We start from the raw sequence: 25,058 nt of genomic DNA on the forward strand, positions 1-25,058 counted from the left end.
TCTCTATATTTATATCATAAACAATATAATGTAATGTTACTGTTTACATTTATCTCATATACAACATAATCCAATGTTACTGTTTACATTTATCTCATAAACAATATCATCTTATGTTACTGTTTATATTTATATCATAAACAATATAATCTTATGTTTCTGTTTATACTGATATAAAAAACATGATCAAATGTTACTGTTTATATTTATATCATGAACTACATCATCTAAGTAATTTTATTGTTTACATTTGGATCATAAACAACATAATCATTGTTACTGTTCACATTTACAAAATAAACAACATAATCCTATGTCACTGTTTATATTTATATCATAAACAATATCATTTAATGTTATTGTTTACCTTTATGTCGTAAACAACATAATCCAATGTTACTGTTTACATTGATATCATGAACAATATCACCTAATGTTACTGTTTATATTGATATCATAAACAACTGCATCTAATGTTACTGTTTATATTTATATCATATACAATATCATCTAATGTTACTGTTTACTTTTATATCGTAAACAATATAATCTAATATTACTGTTTATATTGATGTCATAAACTACATCATCTAATGTTACTATTTACATTTGTATCATAAACTACATCATATAATGTTACTGTTTATATTGATATCATAAACTACCTCATCTGATGCTACTGTTTATATTTATGTTATAAACTACATCATTCAATGTTAGTGTTTATAGTGACATCATAAACTACATCTGATGTTACTGTTTATATTTATATCATAAACTACATCATCTAATGTTACTCTCTGTATTTTTATCAAATTATATTATTTAATGCTACTATTTATATTTATATCAAACTACATTATTTAATGCCATTATTTACGTTTATATCATAAAATGCTTTAATGTTACTGGTCACGTTTGTACCATAAACTACATTATCCAGTGCTATCATATAGGTTTCTATTATATTAAACTACATTATATAATGTTATTGTTTATGTTTATATCATAAAATGCTTTAATTAATGTTACTGGTGATGTTTGTATCATAGAATATATTATCCAATGGTACCATTTAGGTTTACATGACATACCACATAATGTAATATTACTTGTAAAGTTTATATCGTAACCTACATTATATAACTGTACTCCACCTTCTTATCATATTCTACATCATTGTACAGTGAAGCACCATCTAATATAATATTTCTAGGTAAGCCTCATCAAAAGAAAGTTTGCGTACTGAAAATAGATATTAAAATATGTATGTTGACATTATCATTTTATAGATATGTAATGAATGTAACAATAAGAGTTTAGCTTGTTTAAACGCCTAATAATATACTGAAATTAACATTACATTTTAATATATTAAACATATTAGTATATACTGAAATTAACATTATATTTTAATATATTAAACATATTAATATATACTGAAATTAACATAATATTTTAATATGTTAAACATATTAGTATATACTGAAGTTAACATAATATTTTAATATATTAAACATATTAGTATATACTGAAGTTAACATATTTTAATATATTAAACATATTAATATATACTGAAATTAACATAATATTTTAATATGTTAAACATATTAGTATATACTGAAGTTAACATAATATTTTAATATGTTAAACATATTAGTATATATTGAAATTATCATTACATTGTAATATATTAAACATATTAGTATATACTGAAATTAACATTACATTTTAATATGTTAAACATATTAGTATATACGTGATGTAATAGACAATGGTAATGTTAAACTCTTTTACATGTTAATCTCTTTTTATCATTAACGTTTAAATACAACATTTTAACACATCCTCAGTTATAACAAAATTCCTCTAGCAAACTCAGAATCTTCATGGCTCTGTGTTATTTCATATTGTTATTGAGTCAATGCCACCCATGTGTTATTTTACAGTGTTACTCAGTTGTGTTAAAGATGGATGAGTTGTTGAGTTTTATATTTATGTGAGATATCAGTTCAAGGGCTAACCTGGTTGGTGAGTTGTTGTGTTTCATGGTTATATGAAGTATCAGTTCAAATGTGAACACGGTTGGTAAGTTTTGGGTTTCATGATCATCTATAATAATAAAAGGCCGTGTCTCTGTGTATAACTGCTATAACTCCAGGAGGAAAAGATAGAAACCTGAAGTTTTGCACACCTAGTAATGAGACCCTGAGGGTGTGAATCTGAGTGTTATTACTTAGCCACACGCGTGAGCATCATTTTAATGAAGTTAGTTAGCGAAAAACCATATAGAAAAGGAATGGTTCCTTATATCACAACTTTTAACACATATATAAAAGCCAGTGCATTTTGATAGCAGTGCGTTCCAACAATATCATGTTGCTTAGAAACAAGAGTATCTATGTTATACTTGTATGCCAAAATACCCACTGTCATAATTAACCTAATAACTCAAGGAACGCCGGGTACTTTCGCTAGTATGAAATAATATGATCTATAATTATAAAGAATGTTCTGAGATTCGGGATTCTAATTACATCTTTGTCAAGAAGGTTGTGGGTTATCACTTTGAAATTAAAATTACATCCTTGTTGAAAGATTAAGGTTTGTCACTCTAGCTAGATAATGATAGGTGCCCACAATGGAATACGTTTAACTTCAACAGAGAATATTACAGTAACCCCTGGTGAGATGTTTGGTTACAAAATTAGATATTGACAGTAAAGTTTTCATCTTCTTCGTGTTAGTGATGAGTTTTGTGCCCACTTTCTATAAAGGGAATTGAACTGGAAGTAATAGATGAGCCATGAATATATACATATATCAATATATTTCTTCTGTTTAGAGTGCTCATGTTGGTAACATGGCCTATATTATCAAGTTGGTTGTAATTACGGTGTCTGAACTTGTTTGTTAAGATCATATTGGTGTGATACAATAAAATTGATATCATCACCGTAACAACACTAGTTATCATCATAAAGTGACACAACGATATTAATATCATCACCGTGTACTATAACAACACTAGTTATCATCACAAAGTGACGAAAAGATATTAATATCATCACCGTGTACTATAGCAATACTAATTATCATCACAAAGTGACACAACGATATTAATATCATCACCGTGTACTATAACAATACTAATTAGCATCACAAAGTGACACAACGATATTAATATCATCACCGTGTACTATAACAATACTAATTAGCATCATAAAGTGACACAACGATATTAATATCATCACCGTGTACTATAACAATACTAGTTATCATCACAAAGTGACACAACAATATTAATATCATCACCGTGTATTATAACAATGCTAATTATCATCACAAAGTGACACAACGATATTAATATCATCACCGTGTACTATAACAACACCAATTATCATCACAAAGTGACACAACGATATTAATATCATCACCGTGTACTATAACAATACTAATTATCATCACAAAGTGACATAACGATATTAATATCATCACCGTGTACTATAACAATACTAATTATCATCACAAAGTGACACAACGATATTAATATCATCACCGTGTACTATAACAATACTAATTATCATCACAAAGTGACACAACGATATTAATATCATCACCGTGTACTATAACAACACCAATTATCACCACAAAGTGACACAACGATATTAATATCATCACCGTGTACTATAACAACACCAATTATCACCACAAAGTGACACAACGATATTAATATCATCACCGTGTACTATAACAACACCAATTATCATCACAAAGTGACACAACGATATTAATATCATCACCGTGTACTATAACAACACTAATTATCATCACACAGTGACACAACGATATTAATATCATACTATACATAAAATAATGAGATAAAAGTGTCATGAGAGATTACCGTGGAACTATGACCATACAGTAAGAGACTGAAATAATTATGTCAGTTTGGGACTGATATCAATTGTATAACTTGACATTCAAAGTTCTTAAAAATATATATTTATATATATCTAGGAAAGCAATTGATATAAAATTCGGCACGACCTATATGAAGGTGTGTAATTAGGAAATATTAAATAGACGTCTAACTGCTACACATCTATCTGTACGCTCTTATGTCTAAATGTGTTTGAGTCTATATAGTTAAGAAGTATTAAACACATCTGTACTAAATTTGTAAGTTTCACGTACCTGTATGCTTCTTATAAGAAACGTTACCACCAGGCCAACAAGCCGCCCTACAGTCGTCCGGGGTGTAGAACTAGTCATCCTCGGACACGATACTGTACAGGACAAGGAAGACAGAAAGTGATTTTATTGTCCAATGAAACACTGGCACACAATAAACGTTATAAAACAAGAGGGACTTCTTCACCTCAAAGTAACTTATAGACTTTAAATCATCACAGCTCACACTTCTCGTTACCAATCTATCAAGCGTGCTCTGATTGCTCAGATGGCGCCCACACTCACTGATTTGGAACAAAACTTTCAGTAAAGCAAGTGACACAGTTTTTCAGTAGACGCTATTCAATTGGATAAGCACGTGCACTGTACAGCCTTTTACGTTTGTCTCAAACCCACCTGAAAAATATTCCACGCAGTGTGGTCTGTGGTTCCTAAACCTTCGATAGGTAATTAAACAAAGGCCGACGATATTTTGTGAAGAGAAATACAGAACGTCGTAAGACAAATGTTACGTTAAAGAAATCGGTAACTAACACATGGAAAAAACGAGACAGAAAGAAAAATTTAACAAAAATATTTTCTTTATATTTGCTACAACTTACCTGTCCACACGTGTTTAGCTACTGAGAACCAGCTGTTTAATTTAGTTGTATATATGTAGAACCAGATGGTTAACTTGTTTGTATAGGTATATAGAACCAGGTGATTAACATGTCTGTATATGTATATATACAGAAACAGGTGGTTAACATGTCTGTTTATGTATATATACAGAAACAGGTGGTTAACTGTATATACAAAGAAAGTAAAATTAGAGAAATTCTACTGAAAATTATTTTTAGTTCAAAATAAGGTCATATAAAAACTTGGCACCTCTTTATTGGGATGTACACCTTAAGCTGCATATAAAAACACAACAGTCAGAATAAACTATCACTTTACTGATGTCGTGTTAATTAGTGTCTCTGCTATATTGGGGGCAGGAATGCTAACTTCAAGAGGTAAGTTTTATCTTACTTACCACTAGATGTCAGCACTTTATTTCCCTTATTTTTTATTTTAATTTTATTTATTTATTTTTCCATGTTTTCCTTTTTCTTATTCTTATTCTAACTTGGGAGAGCAGTCACCTTTCCACAACTGTCTGCAGGAAGTGAAGGGTCATATAGGTGTTGGATATTGTGGGCTTCAGCACCCACATCTCGCTCTCCTAATTTTTAATTTTCTTGTGTGAGACTAGCAAATTGGACGTTAAGACTGATAGACGATGTATTCCCACCGTAATGTGAGTCCTACTTCCGCAATCACCTGCAAAACCTAGGACACATTTTATAATCCCCCGTTGTAGCTTGCACCATAGGATCCTTTTTAAAAATGTGCAGCGTATTTTATTTTATGTTAATGTGTTTTGTTTGTGGATTGAAAATTTATGGTTATAATATTTTTATATTTATGTAGAACCAGGTGGTTAACTTGTTTGTAAATGTAAATTAATAACAAGGTAGTTAACTTGTCTATATGTGCATATGGAATCAGGTAGTTAAAATGGCCAAAGTCTGAAGGCCAATTAACATAACGAAAAAATATGCATTTTTCGTTGTTAAACTCAACCACTTATTTGAGTAGAGCTTCCAAAGATTAAAATAAGAAAAGGGAAAATAAAAATGAAAAATTTTTTTAGCATTTAATAGGGAAATGTGCACACTATGAAATTAGCCTAATTACTAGCTGGTCAAAAGTTAAGAACCACACCAAAAAGAAGTCCTAAACAGGGTAGGAAATGCAAAGTTTCAGCAAATTTTAACGGAGCTGTTTCGTGGTGTGTAAGGAGGCGTGACCTTTGAAGATGGTTACGGTTTTTAAAGCCTTTCTCTCGTAGATGCCGTTTTATTATTCTTGAGCTGCATTTTGCGTCCGTAAGGGCCTTAATCTGATTCGACGATCGGCTGGTGTCTTGCCGGACAACCCGTGAAATCCTCCTGCTCAACGCCGGCGAAATTTTCTTGGGTCGACCACTTGAAATTCTCGTTCCGTATCCCTCAGGGTCTTTTAAGAAATTTTCAACTGCAGTTTTACTACGGCCAATCTCATCAGCGATGGCACGTTGAGAGAGACCTTGCTTTTGCAGCTCGACAATTCTGCTACGTTCAAACTTTGTCAACTTTTTAACGTTTGCCATGATTTTAACCAATGTAACATAGGAGATGCCAATGGGAGATGTTGACAACGCTAATGCTTGAACACAAATGACTAAATTTCGTTACGTATTTACCGATTAACGTTTAGTTTCAGTATGATCTTAAACTTTTGACCAGCAAGTATTTAGGCTAATTTTACAGTGTTCACATTTTCCCTATTAAATGCTAAAAAGTTTTTTAATTTTTATTTTATCTTTTCTTGTTTTCATTTTTCGAAGCTTTACTCAAATAAGTGGTTGAGCCTAACAACGCAAAAAGCATATTTATTCTTTATGTTCATTGGCCTTAAGATTTTGGCCAGCAGTGTATATATATATATATATATAACCAAGTGTTTAACATGTCTGTATACGTATATATAGAAGCAGGTGGTTAACTGGTCTGTGTAAATATATACAATCAGATGCTAAGCATATCTGTATATGTATATATAGAACCAGGTGAACTTATCTGTGTATATAAAGAACCAGATAATTAACCTGCCTTTACATAAACAAATACTAGTATACATGTAGTCAGTGAATGCTAGCTAAAGTAAGGAAGTATGTAGCGATACAAGTATATATGTAACCAGAAGACACTAACCAGTAGTAGTATACACGGAGCTAGTGAACACTAATCAACACTGGTATACACGTAGCTAGTCACCATGACCCTAAAGTACTTAGAACTTACGTCGAAAAATGTTATTCATATAAGGTTTTTCTCCTTAGGTTGTAGAAGTAAGAGTTTTACCCTGATCCTGACAACGTTGCACGTTGTCTTAGTAAGAGTTTCACCCTGATCCTGACAACGTTGCACGTTATCTTAGTACGAGTTTCACCCTGATCCTGACAACGTTGCATGTTGTCTTAGTAAGATTTTCACCATGATCCTGAAAACTTTGCAATTTATCTTAGTAAGAGTTTCACCCTGATCCTGAAAGCTTTGCACGTTATCTTAGTATGAGTTTCACCCTGATCCTGACAACGTTGCACGTTATCTTAGTAAGAGTTTCACACTGATCCTGACAACGTTGCACGTTATCTTAGTAAGAGTTTCACTCTGATCCTGACAACGTTGCATGTTATCTTAGTAAGAGTTTCACACTGATCCTGACAACGTTGCACATTATCTTAGTAAGAGTTTCACTCTGATCCTGAAAACGTTGCATGTTATCTTAGTAAGAGTATCACCCTGATCCTTACAACGTCGCACGTTATCTTAGTAAGAGTTTCACTCTGATCCTGACAACGTTGCATGTTATCTTAGTAAGAGTTTCACACTGATCCTGACAGCGTTGCATGTTATCTTAGTAAGAGTTTCACACTGATCCTGACAACGTTGCGTGATATCTTAGTAAGAGTTTCACTCTGATTCTGACAACGTTGCACGTTATCTTAGTAAGAGTTTCACCATGATCCTGACAATTTTGCATGATATCTCAGTAAGAGTTTCACACTGATCCTGACAACGTTGCATGTTATCTTAGTAAGAGTTTCACCCTGATCCTGACAATCTTGCATGATATCTCAGTAAGAGTTTCACACTGATCCTGACAACGTTGCATGTTATCTTTACGTAAAAGGAAAACTACAAACGTATCTTAGTTTTTTGAGGATTGTTCTGGAAAGTTACAGCTATGATATTGTACATAAATATTCACTCTCTTCCATGTTATGTATTCATAGTGGAGTGGAGTATGAAATATGAGGACTTTCAAATACCTAGTATCAAATACCTTGTATCAAATACCTAGTATCAAATACCTAGTATCAACACTTGTCCTGAAACTGTTTGAAGCTTAAATTGTTATCGAATCTCTGAGTTGTTCAATTATTTTAATTAATTGATAAATATTTTATGTAAAAACCTTATTGTTTTAGGTTCATTGTTTTATCGCGAAAACCCTACCTGTCCGCTCACCACCTACAATAGAACTCCTCCTACATGCCTCTCTCTCCGACGTCTGGGAGTTTTTCCCACTTAGTATTACCCTATAAAACGTAATGCTTGTTATTGTGTTTTTACTAACAGACGTTTAGCAATTAGTGTATAATTTGAACGTTTAATAAATCTTAATTTTGAGTATGATAGTAAATCGTGGATGATGCGTGTGGAAAACAGAGAACTTAAATAAGACAATATATAACTTATGTAAAGTTTAAAAATAATAAATAATTTCTAAAAAAACGATAAAGTATATAAAACGTTGATATTTCTAGATATCTTATGAAACAATATGAATATTGTACAGGTGTGTAGATGAGATAATATAAGTAATAGATGTGGGGAGATGAATGAATAAAAACAATAGATGTGTGGAGATGAAACAATGTAAACAATAGATGTGTGGATGTGAACCAATAAAAATGATAAAAGTATGGAGATGAAAAATAATGGTGTAGAAATGTAACTATGTAGGTAGAGATAAAGCTTCTTTACTTCAGGACTTGTTACGATAATGAGGTAAAGTAATATTCACTACACTAGTGAGAAGTGGTAACTACCAACCAGAAAGAGGAGATAGTAAAATAGTAAACTGATTTTACCTTCTTATCATACTTTGGTAGTGAAGCTTCAATAAAAGTTCAAAGTTCAGTTTATTTTGTTGAGTAGAATTAAAACGAATTTTTAGAAGAATATTTGAAAGACAGGCACTATTCACAAAGCAGACCAACTTTGAAGGGAAAGAAACATTATATTTATATGTCATTAATAAAAACCAGTTTTACTTACGGATTTTAATTCTTAAGAGGAAAATATGGAGAGATTAATAAGAAAACGTATAAGAACTATTCAAATTTGAAAGATATGACACAAAAGTAAAATATAAGAAACGCAGAAATTAAAATTTAATATTCAAATTGTTCTGTTAAAAAAGAATTCCTCTAAACGTTCCTTACTTTGCCAGATTCATGATTATGTTATGAAAGTACAAACATAAAGACTAGTCTTTGGGCTAATAATTTTGCCCAGAAGTGTGGACTGTGTTATTGAACAAAGAAGAAATTATCCCTAAAGCAATTGCCTTAATTTATATTACATTAATTGAAACATTAAAAGGTATAATAGTTAAATGACAGTGAATATTTATAATGTAATCAATTTTGAAAAAAATTGTGTGACTGTGTGATGTAGAACAAACTATTCAACGAATATATCAAATTTTAATATCAGGAGTAAACGACCTCATAACACCAAAATGTTGTTATTATTTAATTAGACACTGAAAGTTGAGCATCTAATTAAGTAATAACAATATCTTAGTGATATAAGTTCGTTTACTTGTAGTATTAAAATGTTTTCTATATATCAGTATGTAGTACAGAAATAAAATGTGCCAAATATTTGTTTATAGCCTTGACTGAGGATTACACTATTGATGCTATTATATAATTTAATATTAAGTAATAATACATAATATTATATTTTAATGTTATTTCCAGCTATTAAAGTTCATGTAATAAAATGGAAATTTGTTTCTTTCATTTTCAAACTTTGAAAGTAAATACTTCATTAGTTTTGTTTACCCTGTATTTGTGTCTTTGTTATGTGCTAGCTTACACAGTGGGTTATCTATAATGTGTCACTACTAGAACATACAATGGGTTATATATGGTGTATCCACTAATATTATAAACAATGGGTTATCTATAATGTGTCACTACTAGTACATACAATGGGTTATATATGGTGTATCCACTAATATTATAAACAATGGGTTATCTACGATGTATTCATTGCTAGTATACACATTGGGTTATCTATGATGTATCCATTACTAGTATACAAAGTGGGTTATCTATGATGTATCCATTACTAGTATACACAGTGGGTTATCCATGATGTATCCATTACTAGTATACACATTGGGTTATCTATGATGTATCCATTACTAGTATACACAGTGGGTTATCTATGATGTATCCATTACTAGTATACACAATGGGTTATCTATGATGTATCCATTACTAGTATACACAGTGGGTTATCCATGATGTATCCATTACTAGTATACAAAGTGGGTTATCTATGATGTATCCATTACTAGTATACACATTGGGTTATCTATGATGTATCCATTACTAGTATACACAGTGGGTTATCTATGATGTATCCATTACTAGTATACACAATGGGTTATCTATGATGTATCCATTACTAGTATACACAGTGGGTTATCTATGATGTATCTATTACTAGTATACACATTGGGTTATCTATGATGTATCCATTACTAGTATACACATTGGGTTATCTATGATGTATCCATTACTAGTATACACATTAGGTTATCTATGATGTATCTATTACTAGTATACACAATGAATTATGTAGGGTGTATCCACTACTAGTATACACAATGGGTTATCTATGATGTATCCATTACTAGTATACACAATAGATTATGTATGGTGTATCCACTACTAGTATACACAATGGGTTATCTATGATGTATCCATTACTAGTATACACATTGGGTTATCTATGATGTATCCATTATTAGTATACACATTGGGTTATCTATGATGTATCCATTATTAGTATACACATTGGGTTATCTATGATGTATCCATTACTAGTATACACATTGGGTTATCTATGATGTATCCATTACTAGTATACACATTGGGTTATCTATGATGTATCCATTACTAGTATACACAGTGGGTTATCTATGATGTATCCATTACTAGTATACACAGTGGGTTATCTATGATGTATCCATTACTAGTATACACAATGAATTATGTAGGGTGTATCCACTACTAGCATATACAATGGGTTATCTATGATGTATCCATTACTAGTATACACAATGGATTATGTATGGTGTATCCACTACTAGTATACACAATGGGTTATCTATGATGTATCCATTACTGGTTGTCAAGGGAAAGGTGGTCGTTGTGAATCAGCCATAGGCAATTCCAAGTTTTGTTTTTTTTACAGGAAATAATAGTTATTTGGAAGTCGGCACGCTAGGTTTCTGAAACAGGTTTTATTTTGTCTGGAAGAGCAATCAGAAATAAAATTGTAAATTCCTTTAAGGAATATAACCATCTTAAAATAAGTGAGACACTGCAATAGAAAGACGAGACATTTTCTCTCAGAAAGCTCTCACTTTCCTGGGCAAAGCAGACAAATTAGTTGATATTGGGATCAAAGATATAGTTCATATAATAATACGTTACAGGTTCAAATTCCGTGAAGATAAGGAAGAAGACATTCTTTTTTTTTTAACAATATTGGAGAAAGAGAGAAAAGTAGTGATGTTAGAATGTGACAAAAATTTAAGAAGAAAAATCTTGGAGGAAAGGATGAAACAGGAGGAAGCAGCAAGTTTTGAAATTAAAGAAGAGCAGGAGACCAGTTTGAGTGAACAGAAGATGATGATCGCACAAGAAGAAAATAAAGGACTGGTGAAAGTGACAGTTCAAGTTAAGAATATCATTCTCCTAAAAACAAACAAGGAAAAAATGTGGTAATAATAATAAATCATTTTGGAGACTTCTATCAATCAGCTTGTGGAACAAGTCGTAGCAATTACCACTAAGGTTGGAATAAGGGTGTGCACTACCTTTTAACTTAGTGAAGTCGACATTAATAATGTCGGTCTTTCTCGGTCAAATATTTAAAGAAAAAAAAAGAAATTGCATAATCTAAAGCTGCAAATATCAGAGAAGTCATGTTAAATCAAATTCAGCGCGTTAATATTGCCCTTCACTTCAACACAAAATTATCAAGGGAATTGGAGTATGAGAGAACAATTATGGTTGATGTTAAGAGACTTGCACTTAGTGCCACTACTCCATTCTCGAAACCAGTTGATTTAACTCTAGGAATCATCCAAATACCTTCTTCAAAAGGTTATGAGCAGGCAGTTCAACCTTCAACTTTCTTGAATATTATGATATCACAGATCAGGTCGAGGCAGTTGCAGCACCACTTTGTCCAACACAGGTAAGTAAAATGAACTGATTGCAAACCCGATAAGAATTTTGGTAAAAGCCTTTACTGTGGTTCATGTGCTGTCATTACATTTATGAAGTACACATTTTCTATGTGATAGAGGCTTTTACAAGCCAAAATACTCAAGGAGAAAAATATACCAAGTTTTGAAACAAATTTGGCCTGAAATATACCATGATGTAAATAAGATGGAAAATCTTATCAAGTTTCTTTGGCATTTGATTCAAACAGGTTCTCAGATGTTTCAGCTAGCACAGAAAAGTCCAAGGTTTTGTAACCATGTACTCGGAGTAGACACAGTTCAGATACGAGATTACAAGTATCTTTGTCAGATTGTAACATGTTTCTTAGGAGGAGATATTTCCGGTTTTAAATTTCACCAGCCTGGAGCTTGTTATGAACCTAGATTTCTGACAGATGTCATCTATCTTATTATAATTTTTATGACACAGAAATTTAACAAATGTCTTTCATTATATGTCTTTCATGATATGAAATGGCTTACAACTGCTGTCATGTCTCTTGATACTTCAAAAGTTACGTGTCAGTTCAAGCTCCGGTTCAAGATCTCAAAACTTTTAAATTTGCTACGACCTCAAACATGATCCGATATTTGGTTATTTGGCAGTGGAAACTATTAAAAGTTTAAGGCGGCACACACGGTACCTGACTACTCAGCTGGTTGCTTATTCTCTACGTGATAAAAACTTTCCATCTGAAGACAGATGAGCTACCTTGCAATACCTTCTTCAGTATAATGTTCCTGATGAATCTTCTCAGACGAAACTTAACTCTATAAGGTTAAAATAAAATCAGATACTAAGCTGTCTGTTTGATCTGCTTTCACCTGAGCCTTAGTTTCTTTTTCCACATTTTGGAATTGAAAGAAGTCAAATAGAAACTTGGGAAGATGAGAAAGTTAAAATTTATGAAAAATCTGCGAAGAAGTTAAACAGCTTAAAGTACAAACAATTCTTCCGAAATATTTATTAAGCTAGCTCAGAATTATATAACGGCAATCCATAATGAAGAAGAAAGGCAAGATGTTTTCCATGAGGTTTACAGTTAAAGGCAGCTTTTTAACAAAGACAATTGTAAGAAGGAGATAAAGAATCTTGTAAAAAAGAAAAAGAAAGAACGCTACCTGCCTGTAAAGCTTTGTGGAAGAGGAATACTGGTCTGGGGCTGTTTTTCATTGTTTGAACCAGAACATTTGAGTTCCAGTGAAGAGAAATCTTAATGCTACAGCATACAGTGATATTCTAGAGAATTGTGTGCTTCCAACTTTGTGGCAACAGTTTGGACAAGGCCCTTTTTTGTTTCAGCATGACAATGCCCCCCGTGCACAATTTTTAATTAACATAAGTAGCTTACTCTGATAAGAAATGAATAAACACATGTCTGTTTACTTTTCACTTAAACCTTAATTGTCCTATATTTATATATATATATATTGTCAATTCTTAATTATAATTCAATTTTTAATACAAATTTTGTATGAATAGTAATGTTGTTCTTATAGTCCTGTAGATGGCGCGTAGTTAATAAAATGATAGTGTTGTTGTTGATTATAAATTCACGTGAATTATTTCTAAATTCATAAAAGTGTGAACATTAAGTTACTGATGAACAACATGTAAATGTGTAAAGTATACTTATGAATTATTTAATTTATAAATAAATATTTTATAACACTAACTAATGCCATAGTAATACTAAAGTTGGTAAATCTTGGCAAGTTGCCAAATTCCTGTCACGACATTTCAGTCATGTGTTTTTTGTTGTTGTTGATATTGTTTCTTATGCAAACAATTTCGTTGTGTAAAATATGTAAATATCTAATTATAAATTTTACAGTCTTCAGTTATGCAAATATTTACTTGCTTACAGACCCAGACAAATTCAGCAGCTAGTGTCACTCTGGTTTCTTTACCAATATGGCTTACCAGAGGATCACAAAATGCAATGAATGTATTATTATACATACAAACGTAGAACGTAGTCCCGTGCATTTAGTTTTGATTCCCCGTAGTTTGTAAACACAGAATGGCCGCCATTAGTTCGAGAGTACGAACGTTTGAAAGTTGCTCTGATGTCAATCAAAAGAACCGAGTTGATTTGACATTTTTAATACTGAAACTTAAATAGAAAGTTTTGTTTGATATAACACTGTGAAATACTTCTAAATACAAATTATTGCGTCAAAATGATATTTAATCGGGTGCCATATTTTCTGTGAGCTGTTGTCAGGTAATAATATGCGAATAAGGCTGAAAATTAATATTGTGATATTCCATACAAGATACGTTAAGTAATCGTATTAGTAAAACTAATTGAATTATTGCAGTAGTATTACTGCTTCTGTTACTAGTAGTATCAGTAGGGCCTACTATTGATAATAGTAGTAGTGTGATGTTGGTATAATTTAATAAGTAATACATACTAATGTCAGTAGTAGTAGTTCTACTAATACTAAAATATTTAAATTGAGCCTTTGGTAATTTATGTTTTAGAAACTTGATGATTAAAATAAAAGTGTGGTATTACCGATTTATTACTTTCAGTTTTACAACTTATTGTTAAAACCTATTCTTGCTTGATTGACAAAACCCTTGTTTTAACCGTAAGTTGGGTTCACTGTTTAGCTTTGGCTCTGGCCATATATAACTAACACCAATTAAGCCGGTAATACTGCGCTTTTATTTGAGTCATCAAGTTTCTAAAACATAAATGATCAAAGGCTGGATTTAAGTAATTTAAAACTACTAATACTAGTGCTAATAAATAAAGTTAGTAGTAAGTTAATATAAATTATTATTTAACTAAGGGAAAAGTAATAAAATTATGCAGGGGCCTAAAAATGTATAAAGATATAGTTCGTGGCACTGTACAGTTTATCATAACTTTGATGGTTTGAATTGTTATGCAGTGTTGTCACCTTAAAAATTCATGGTAAAACATACATTATACGATTTGAATAATTGTGTTTTAGAAACCTGTCACTGTTAGACACAAAAGCTTCAATTTCACCTCTTAATATTTAAATATATACCTATACTTCATGGTATAACAAATCTTACAATTTATCAATAGAAAATACTGTTGATTGTATGAAAACTGAGATTACATAGCATGTCCTTTTATGGTGTTAGTCAATCTTGTATAAGATATTAATATTTCTTATTTGAGTACATTTGTTTCACCAAATTTTATTGTACTGAAACAACACATTCAGGTATAAGTTATTGTTTTAGTAGAAGTGTCTTACAGTTATTCATTTAGAATTCCATATGCATGTTCTTGCATGTAACAACTTAAGAGAATAGCAGAACTGTCTACTAATCAATTACCATCAGACATGTAGGTATAGCTAAATGTATTCTTTCAGCTATAAGTGGTAGTTGTATAACTAGATCAGCCATCCATACATTCTGTGGTTTGGTTTGGTTAATGATAAAGTGTTAAGCAGTTAGTCTGTGTTATTCTATTGCATTATACACTGAAAGTGATTTAGGTAAGTGTAAAAGGATTGTCAGGCCCTAGAAGATGATGTACTGCCAATGGTAGAGATTTCCACATGAGCCTAAAACTAAGAACTGACAAGAAGACAGGCCTATTCTGTTCATGTGGCCCTCCTTGTCTACCCATGAGTAACCTTGTTTAAAATATACAAAATTTCAGATATTATATAGCAAGACTTCTATCTGTATATGTTTAAAGCTTTATAAATTTTACAGGCTGTTTGTGTGTTATTTCATCATTGAATTCTGTATATATTCATAGCAGATGTGTACAACAAATCCAGGGTTGTTAGAGCTAAATTATCTAGAATACATCAATGACGTCTGTAGAAGATGTGGGTTTGAAATTTCTCTATATGGTGGTGCAGAGAGCCTAGTTGCTTTGCACCATAAAAGCGTAAATGAAGTCTACATGGTACTGAAGTCTTTTCTTTTTACTAAGTTATTGTTAACATGTTTCCAAAAAGTGTAAATTATTTAAACTTTTTGCTGTATGGAGTTTAATTTTCTTTAAAATGTGCCTTTTCTATATGAGGTTAAGGAATTCTTTAAGTTATGAGAGGCCAGTTTTTATTCAGAGTTTTACGGAAGATAGGTTTCTAGTTCACAGAAAGGTATGGTTCATGTTATTAGCCATGATTTTGATACGAGTGACGTACATTGTAGAAAAGGTTTGAACATGATACAAGTCTAACAGTAATGCTTCTGGATTGTCCTTACAAGACAGGTGTATGCACACCAGGAAAAACTGTGTAATTGGTGTGGTGTATCTGGATGAAGGTAAAGTATTATACATGTGGAACAAGATGAAAAAACAGTTTGTGTGGATTGGGAAGATCTTGTCAGTTTTTGTGGTGCTGTCTGGGACGTTCATATTACAAGAGTGTTGTATTCCTAATGTCTGGGACGTTCATATTACAAGAGTGTTGTATTCCTAATGTCTGGGACGTTCATATTACAAGAGTGTTGTATTCCTAATGTCTGGGACGTTCATATTACAAGAGTGTTGTATTCCTAATGTCTGGGACGTTCATATTACAAGTGTTGTATTCCTAATGTCTGGGACGTTCATATTATAAGAGTGTTGTATTCCTAATGTCTGGGACGTTCATATTACAAGAGTGTTGTATTCTAATGTCTGGGACGTTCATATTACAAGAGTGTTGTATTCCTAATGTCTGGGGCGTTCATATTACAAGAGTGTTGTATTCCTAATGTCTGGGGCGTTCATATTACGAGAGTGTTGTATTCCTAATGTCTGGGACATTCATACTACGAGAGTGTTGTATTCCTAATGTCTGGGACGTTCATATTACAAGAGTGTTGTATTCCTAATGTCTGGGACGTTCATATTACAAGAGTGTTGTATTCCTAATGTCTGGGACGTTCATACTACGAGAGTGTTGTATTCCTAATGTCTGGGACGTTCATATTACAAGAGTGTTGTATTCCTAATGTCTGGGACGTTCATATTACGAGAGTGTTGTATTCCTAATGTCTGGGACGTTCATATTACGAGAGTGTTGTATTCCTAATGTTATTAATAAAATTTTATTATTAATGATTTAAGGGCTTTACCAATGTGTAAAAAAAAAGTTAATATGCTATTTGTGAAACTGCTTTTCACCATCATCCACATACACGTAGGACACACAGATAAAATGAGACTGAAATTATACCTTGAAGCGAGATTAAACTTCTCACTTTTATCTAGCATCTTGAGAAACTGTAAACATTAGGAATACAACACTCTCGTAATATGAACGTCCCAGACATTAGGAATACAACACTCTCGTAATATGAACGTCCCAGACATTAGGAATACAACACTTAATTAATAAAATTAATTGACTATAGCCCCAATAAATTATTCAGTGAGCAGCATAGATGTATGTTAGTTGGATAATTAAAGTACTTTAAGTAATGAGCAGTGATTGTGAATGTCCATTAAACTCTGGAAATTGTTCACATACAATCACAAGTTTACTGTGCCTCATTAGTTTGCTGTCCGAAGCTGCAGTAATGAGCTGTGCATCTAGTGAAACGTAGTCTGCTGTAAAGGAATTAGGGACCCAGTAATGGATTAGGCCTTTTAATTAATGGGTTCTTTCTTTTTGTCAGTAAAATTATACATCTAAATGAGGAAAAGAACAGTTTGTAATTAATATATGTACATGTACACATTGAAAAGTAGCTTGTTTACTATGGGGACTTTAAAACCAAGTCAAATTAAGTGGTAAGTAACACTGGTAACAAAATCCCTAATCACCAGATTTATACAGATCTCGTGTACTAGTATGAAATCCCTAACCACCAGATTTATACACAGATCTCATGTACTGGTACGAAATCCCTAACCACCAGATTTATATTATGTATGAGAGTTCTCTTCTGCTTCCCTTATTTTTAAGTTTGTGATGTCACAGATTCTTTTACCAGATTTTGAAAGCAACTTTCATATTTTGTTTTAATATTTTTTGCCAACATCTATAAAACCACCAGTGTCTGGTACCTCATGAAAGGAACACTAACACAATCACACATCAAGTGATCTTCTAGTAAGATGATTGTTTGTTACTTACCACCTTCTATGTATGTGCAGGACTGAAACTTTTCCACCCAGTTGCACAGATAGACCTTGTGTAGCTTTATGCAAAATTCAAAAAATAAACAAAAAACACTCCACCCAGTTGTGATACTTGTAACAGTACAAATACCCACATTCCACCCAGTTGTGATAAGTGTAACAGTACAAATACCCACACTCCACCCAGTTGTGATAAGTGTCACAGTACAAATACCCACACTCCACCCAGTTGTGATACGTGTAACAGTACAAATACCCACACTCCACCCAGTTGTGATACATGTAACAGTACAAATACCCACACTCCACCCAGTTGTGATACATGTAACAGTACAAATACCCACACTCCACCCAGTTGTGATACGTGTAACAGTACAAATACCCACACTCCACCCAGTTGTGATAAGTGTCACAGTACAAATACCCACACTCCACCCAGTTGTGATAAGTGTCACAGTACAAATACCCACACTCCACCCAGTTGTGATAAGTGTAACAGTACAAATACCCACACTCCACCCAGTTGTGATAAGTGTCACAGTACAAATACCCACACTCCACCCAGTTGTGATACGTGTAACAGTACAAATACCCACACTCCACCCAGTTGTGATAAGTGTCACAGTACAAATACCCACACTCCACCCAGTTGTGATAAGTGTCACAGTACAAATACCCACACTCCACCCAGTTGTGATATGTGTAACAGTACCCACACTCCACCCAGGTATAACTATTAGTTCCTGTAGTGTTTTGTTGAATTATTTTGACAGTTCTAGAACAGTGTACTCATATGTGACATTCAATAATGTTCATCATCAATGAGAAAAATGGTTTTATTAAAATTTTAGTTTAAAAATAAGCTATCATCACAGTATTATGTCACAGAGTAGGTGTTATGGTAAACACAATTATCAATACGTGTTGTGTTTCTGTAGTAACACAAGATTTTCACTTAAGAAAATCAAATAACTTTTAAGTGTTTTTGTATTTGAAATTAACTTCTTTTTTTCTGTACATTTTATTAGTTAAATTTAAGTTGCTTTATTTGTTACTCAGCTATAAAAAATACTGCTTAGTTTGTAAGAATATCACCCAGTTATGATTGGTGGAGTAGTTTCCAAGATTCAAATTTTGATGTTTATATCTCAAATTACAGTAAGATGTTACAGAGTCTGTAGTAATTAGAAATCTCCATAAGCTCAGCATCATTTTCTGAGTTGAAAAAGTTTCTAAAATGGAATAATATTAAAAATTACTTGAAATCTAATAGAGTGTTTTGATACATATTGATATAAAGATTTTTGTAATCACAATTAATTAATGTGAATTTTTTTGTTGGTAACAAGTGTTAAAATATGCTCTTTTGCTTCTGCATTCTGTTGTATTAATAATATTTATTACTTGTTCTTGCCTGTCAAAATCATAGGAATGTGCAAGATCCACCCCTGTGTAGTTTTATTGTTGATCTTAAGATAACTGCATCATGTGGTGTCTTTATGAGCTTTTCATATGTTGTACAAAATCATAGGAATGTGCAAGATCCACCCCTGTGTAGTTTTATTGTTGATCTTAAGATAACTGCATCATGTGGTGTCTTTATGAGCTTTTCATATGTTGTACAAAATCATAGGAATGTGCAAGATCCACCCTGTGTAGTTTTATTGTTGATCTTAAGATAACTGCATCAGATGGTGTCTTTATGAGCTCTTCATATGTTGTACAAAATCATAGGAATGTGCAAGATCCACCCCTGTGTAGTTTTATTGTTGATCTTAAGATAACTGCATCATGTGGTGTCTTTATGAGCTTTTCATATGTTGTACAAAATCATAGGAATGTGCGAGATCCACCCCTGTGTAGTTTTATTGTTGATCTTAAGATAACTGCATCAGATGGTGTCTTTATGAGCTCTTCATATGTTGTACAAAATCATAGGAATGTGCAAGATCCACCCTGTGTAGTTTTATTGTTGATCTTAAGATAACTGCATCATGTGGTGTCTTTATGAGCTTTTCATATGTTGTACAAAATCATAGGAATGTGCGAGATCCACCCTGTGTAGTTTTATTGTTGATCTTAAGATAACTGCATCAGATGGTGTCTTTATGAGCTTTTCATATGTTGTACAAAATCATAGGAATGTGCGAGATCCACCCTGTGTAGTTTTATTGTTGATCTTAAGATAACTGCATCATGTGGTGTCTTTATGAGCTTTTCATATGTTGTACAAAATCATAGGAATGTGCAAGATCCACCCTGTGTAGTTTTATTGTTGATCTTAAGATAACTGCATCATGTGGTGTCTTTATGAGCTTTTCATATGTTGTACAAAATCATAGGAATGTGCAAGATCCACCCTGTGTAGTTTTATTGTTGATCTTAAGATAACTGCACCATGTGGTGTCTTTATGAGCTTTTCATATGTTGTACAAAATCATAGGAATGTGCAAGATCCACCCTGTGTAGTTTTATTGTTGATCTTAAGATAACTGCATCATGTGGTGTCTTTATGAGCTTTTCATATGTTGTACAAAATCATAGGAATGTGCAAGATCCACCCTGTGTAGTTTTATTGTTGATCTTAAGATAACTGCATCATGTGGTGTCTTTATGAGCTTTTCATATGTTGTACAAAATCATAGGAATGTGCGAGATCCACCCCTGTGTAGTTTTATTGTTGATCTTAAGATAACTGCATCATGTGGTGTCTTTATGAGCTTTTCATATGTTGTACAAAATCATAGGAATGTGCAAGATCCACCCTGTGTAGTTTTATTGTTGATCTTAAGATAACTGCATCATGTGGTGTCTTTATGAGCTTTTCATATGTTGTACAAAATCATAGGAATGTGCAAGATCCACCCTGTGTAGTTTTATTGTTGATCTTAAGATAACTGCATCAGATGGTGTCTTTATGAGCTTTTCATATGTTGTACAAAATCATAGGAATGTGCAAGATCCACCCCTGTGTAGTTTTATTGTTGATCTTAAGATAACTGCATCATGTGGTGTCTTTATGGGCTTTTCATATGTTGTACAAAATCATAGGAATGTGCAAGATCCACCCCTGTGTAGTTTTATTGTTGATCTTAAGATAACTGCATCAGATGGTATCTTTATGAGCTTTTCATATGTTGTACAAAATCATAGGAATGTGCGAGATCCACCCCTGTGTAGTTTTATTGTTGATCTTAAGATAACTGCACCATGTGGTGTCTTTATGAGCTTTTCATATGTTGTACAAAATCATAGGAATGTGCAAGATCCACCCCTGTGTAGTTTTATTGTTGATCTTAAGATAACTGCATCAGATGGTGTCTTTATGAGCTTTTCATATGTTGTACAAAATCATAGGAATGTGCAAGATCCACCCCTGTGTAGTTTTATTGTTGATCTTAAGATAACTGCATCATGTGGTGTCTTTATGAGCTTTTCATATGTTGTACAAAATCATAGGAATGTGCAAGATCCACCCCTGTGTAGTTTTATTGTTGATCTTAAGATAACTGCATCATGTGGTGTCTTTATGAGCTTTTCATATGTTGTACAAAATCATAGGAATGTGCAAGATCCACCCCTGTGTAGTTTTATTGTTGATCTTAAGATAACTGCATCATGTGGTGTCTTTATGAGCTTTTCATATTTTGTACAAAATCATAGGAATGTGCAAGATCCACCCCTTGTGTAGTTTTATTGTTGATCTTAAGATAACTGCACCATGTGGTGTCTTTATGAGCTTTTCATATGTTGTACAAAATCATAGGAATGTGCAAGATCCACCCCTGTGTAGTTTTATTGTTGATCTTAAGATAACTGCATCATGTGGTGTCTTTATGAGCTTTTCATATGTTGTACAAAATCATAGGAATGTGCAAGATCCACCCCTTGTGTAGTTTTATTGTTGATCTTAAGATAACTGCATCATGTGGTGTCTTTATGAGCTTTTCATATGTTGTACAAAATCATAGGAATGTGCAAGATCCACCCCTGTGTAGTTTTATTGTTGATCTTAAGATAACTGCATCATGTGGTGTCTTTATGAGCTTTTCATATGTTGTACAAAATCATAGGAATGTGCAAGATCCACCCCTGTGTAGTTTTATTGTTGATCTTAAGATAACTGCATCAGATGGTGTCTTTATGAGCTTTTCATATGTTGTACAAAATCATAGGAATGTGCAAGATCCACCCCTGTGTAGTTTTATTGTTGATCTTAAGATAACTGCATCAGATGGTGTCTTTATGAGCTTTTCATATGTTGTACAAAATCATAGGAATGTGCAAGATCCACCCCTGTGTAGTTTTATTGTTGATCTTAAGATAACTGCATCAGATGGTGTCTTTATGAGCTTTTCATATGTTGTACAAAATCATAGGAATGTGCAAGATCCACCCTGTGTAGTTTTATTGTTGATCTTAAGATAACTGCATCAGATGGTGTCTTTATGAGCTTTTCATATGTTGTACAAAATCATAGGAATGTGCAAGATCCACCCCTGTGTAGTTTTATTGTTGATCTTAAGATAACTGCATCATGTGGTGTCTTTATGAGCTTTTCATATGTTGTACAAAATCATAGGAATGTGCGAGATCCACCCTGTGTAGTTTTATTGTTGATCTTAAGATAACTGCATCATGTGGTGTCTTTATGAGCTTTTCATATGTTGTACAAAATCATAGGAATGTGCGAGATCCACTCCTGTGTAGTTTTATTGTTGATCTTAAGATAACTGCATCATGTGGTGTCTTTATGAGCTTTTCATATGTTGTACAAAATCATAGGAATGTGCAAGATCCACCCTGTGTAGTTTTATTGTTGATCTTAAGATAACTGCATCATGTGGTGTCTTTATGAGCTTTTCATATGTTGTACAAAATCATAGGAATGTGCAAGATCCACCCTGTGTAGTTTTATTGTTGATCTTAAGATAACTGCATCAGATGGTGTCTTTATGAGCTTTTCATATGTTGTACAAAATCATAGGAATGTGCAAGATCCACCCTGTGTAGTTTTATTGTTGATCTTAAGATAACTGCATCAGATGGTGTCTTTATGAGCTTTTCATATGTTGTACAAAATCATAGGAATGTGCAAGATCCACCCTGTGTAGTTTTATTGTTGATCTTAAGATAACTGCATCAGATGGTGTCTTTATGAGCTTTTCATATGTTGTACAAAATCATAGGAATGTGCAAGATCCACCCTGTGTAGTTTTATTGTTGATCTTAAGATAACTGCATCATGTGGTGTCTTTATGAGCTTTTCATATGTTGTACAAAATCATAGGAATGTGCGAGATCCACCCCTGTGTAGTTTTATTGTTGATCTTAAGATAACTGCATCATGTGGTGTCTTTATGAGCTTTTCATATGTTGTACAAAATCATAGGAATGTGCGAGATCCACTCCTGTGTAGTTTTATTGTTGATCTTAAGATAACTGCATCATGTGGTGTCTTTATGAGCTTTTCATATGTTGTACAAAATCATAGGAATGTGCAAGATCCACTCCTGTGTAGTTTTATTGTTGATCTTAAGATAACTGCACCATGTGGTGTCTTTATGAGCTTTTCATATGTTGTACAAAATCATAGGAATGTGCAAGATCCACCCCTGTGTAGTTTTATTGTTGATCTTAAGATAACTGCATCAGATGGTGTCTTTATGAGCTTTTCATATGTTGTACAAAATCATAGGAATGTGCAAGATCCACCCCTGTGTAGTTTTATTGTTGATCTTAAGATAACTGCATCAGATGGTGTCTTTATGAGCTTTTCATATGTTGTACAAAATCATAGGAATGTGCAAGATCCACCCCTGTGTAGTTTTATTGTTGATCTTAAGATAACTGCATCATGTGGTGTCTTTATGAGCTTTTCATATGTTGTACAAAATCATAGGAATGTGCGAGATCCACCCCTGTGTAGTTTTATTGTTGATCTTAAGATAACTGCATCATGTGGTGTCTTTATGAGCTTTTCATATGTTGTACAAAATCATAGGAATGTGCGAGATCCACTCCTGTGTAGTTTTATTGTTGATCGTAAGATAACTGCATCATGTGGTGTCTTTATGAGCTTTTCATATGTTGTACAAAATCATAGGAATGTGCGAGATCCACTCCTGTGTAGTTTTATTGTTGATCTTAAGATAACTGCACCATGTGGTGTCTTTATGAGCTTTTCATATGTTGTACAAAATCATAGGAATGTGCAAGATCCACCCTGTGTAGTTTTATTGTTGATCTTAAGATAACTGCACCATGTGGTGTCTTTATGAGCTTTTCATATGTTGTACAAAATCATAGGAATGTGCAAGATCCACCCTGTGTAGTTTTATTGTTGATCTTAAGATAACTGCATCAGATGGTGTCTTTATGAGCTTTTCATATGTTGTACAAAATCATAGGAATGTGCAAGATCCACCCTGTGTAGTTTTATTGTTGATCTTAAGATAACTGCATCAGATGGTGTCTTTATGAGCTTTTCATATGTTGTACAAAATCATAGGAATGTGCAAGATCCACCCTGTGTAGTTTTATTGTTGATCTTAAGATAACTGCATCATGTGGTGTCTTTATGAGCTTTTCATATGTTGTACA

General features: G+C 32.8%; 2 protein-coding genes across 6 annotated transcripts in view; one reads left to right on the forward strand and one right to left on the reverse strand.

Annotated features, from left to right (window-relative positions):
• Positions 1-4,486, reverse strand: part of LOC143256370 (uncharacterized) — a 73,657-nt gene extending 69,171 nt beyond the window's left edge. Inside the window, exon 1 of one of the 2 annotated variants that reach the window (XM_076513537.1) lies at positions 4,198-4,486. In XM_076513537.1, coding sequence (XP_076369652.1) covers positions 4,198-4,275 — 78 coding nt within the window. In that variant the 5' untranslated portion in view covers positions 4,276-4,486. The remainder of the gene's footprint in view (positions 1-4,197) is intronic. The other variant, XM_076513538.1, reaches the window with a different exon arrangement.
• Positions 4,487-14,083: 9,597 nt separating this feature from the next.
• The window catches only part of LOC143256371 (uncharacterized), a 67,547-nt gene continuing 56,572 nt past the window's right edge, over positions 14,084-25,058 (forward strand). For 3 of the 4 annotated variants that reach the window (XM_076513539.1, XM_076513541.1, XM_076513542.1), the window contains exon 1: positions 14,359-14,597. The gene's annotated coding sequence lies outside the window, so the exon portion shown is untranslated. Of the gene's footprint in view, positions 14,598-25,058 lie in introns of all 4 variants that reach the window. The other variant, XM_076513540.1, reaches the window with a different exon arrangement.

This window comes from Tachypleus tridentatus, chromosome 7, assembly GCF_004210375.1.
Source record: "Tachypleus tridentatus isolate NWPU-2018 chromosome 7, ASM421037v1, whole genome shotgun sequence".
Taxonomy (NCBI): Eukaryota; Metazoa; Arthropoda; class Merostomata; order Xiphosura; family Limulidae; genus Tachypleus; species Tachypleus tridentatus.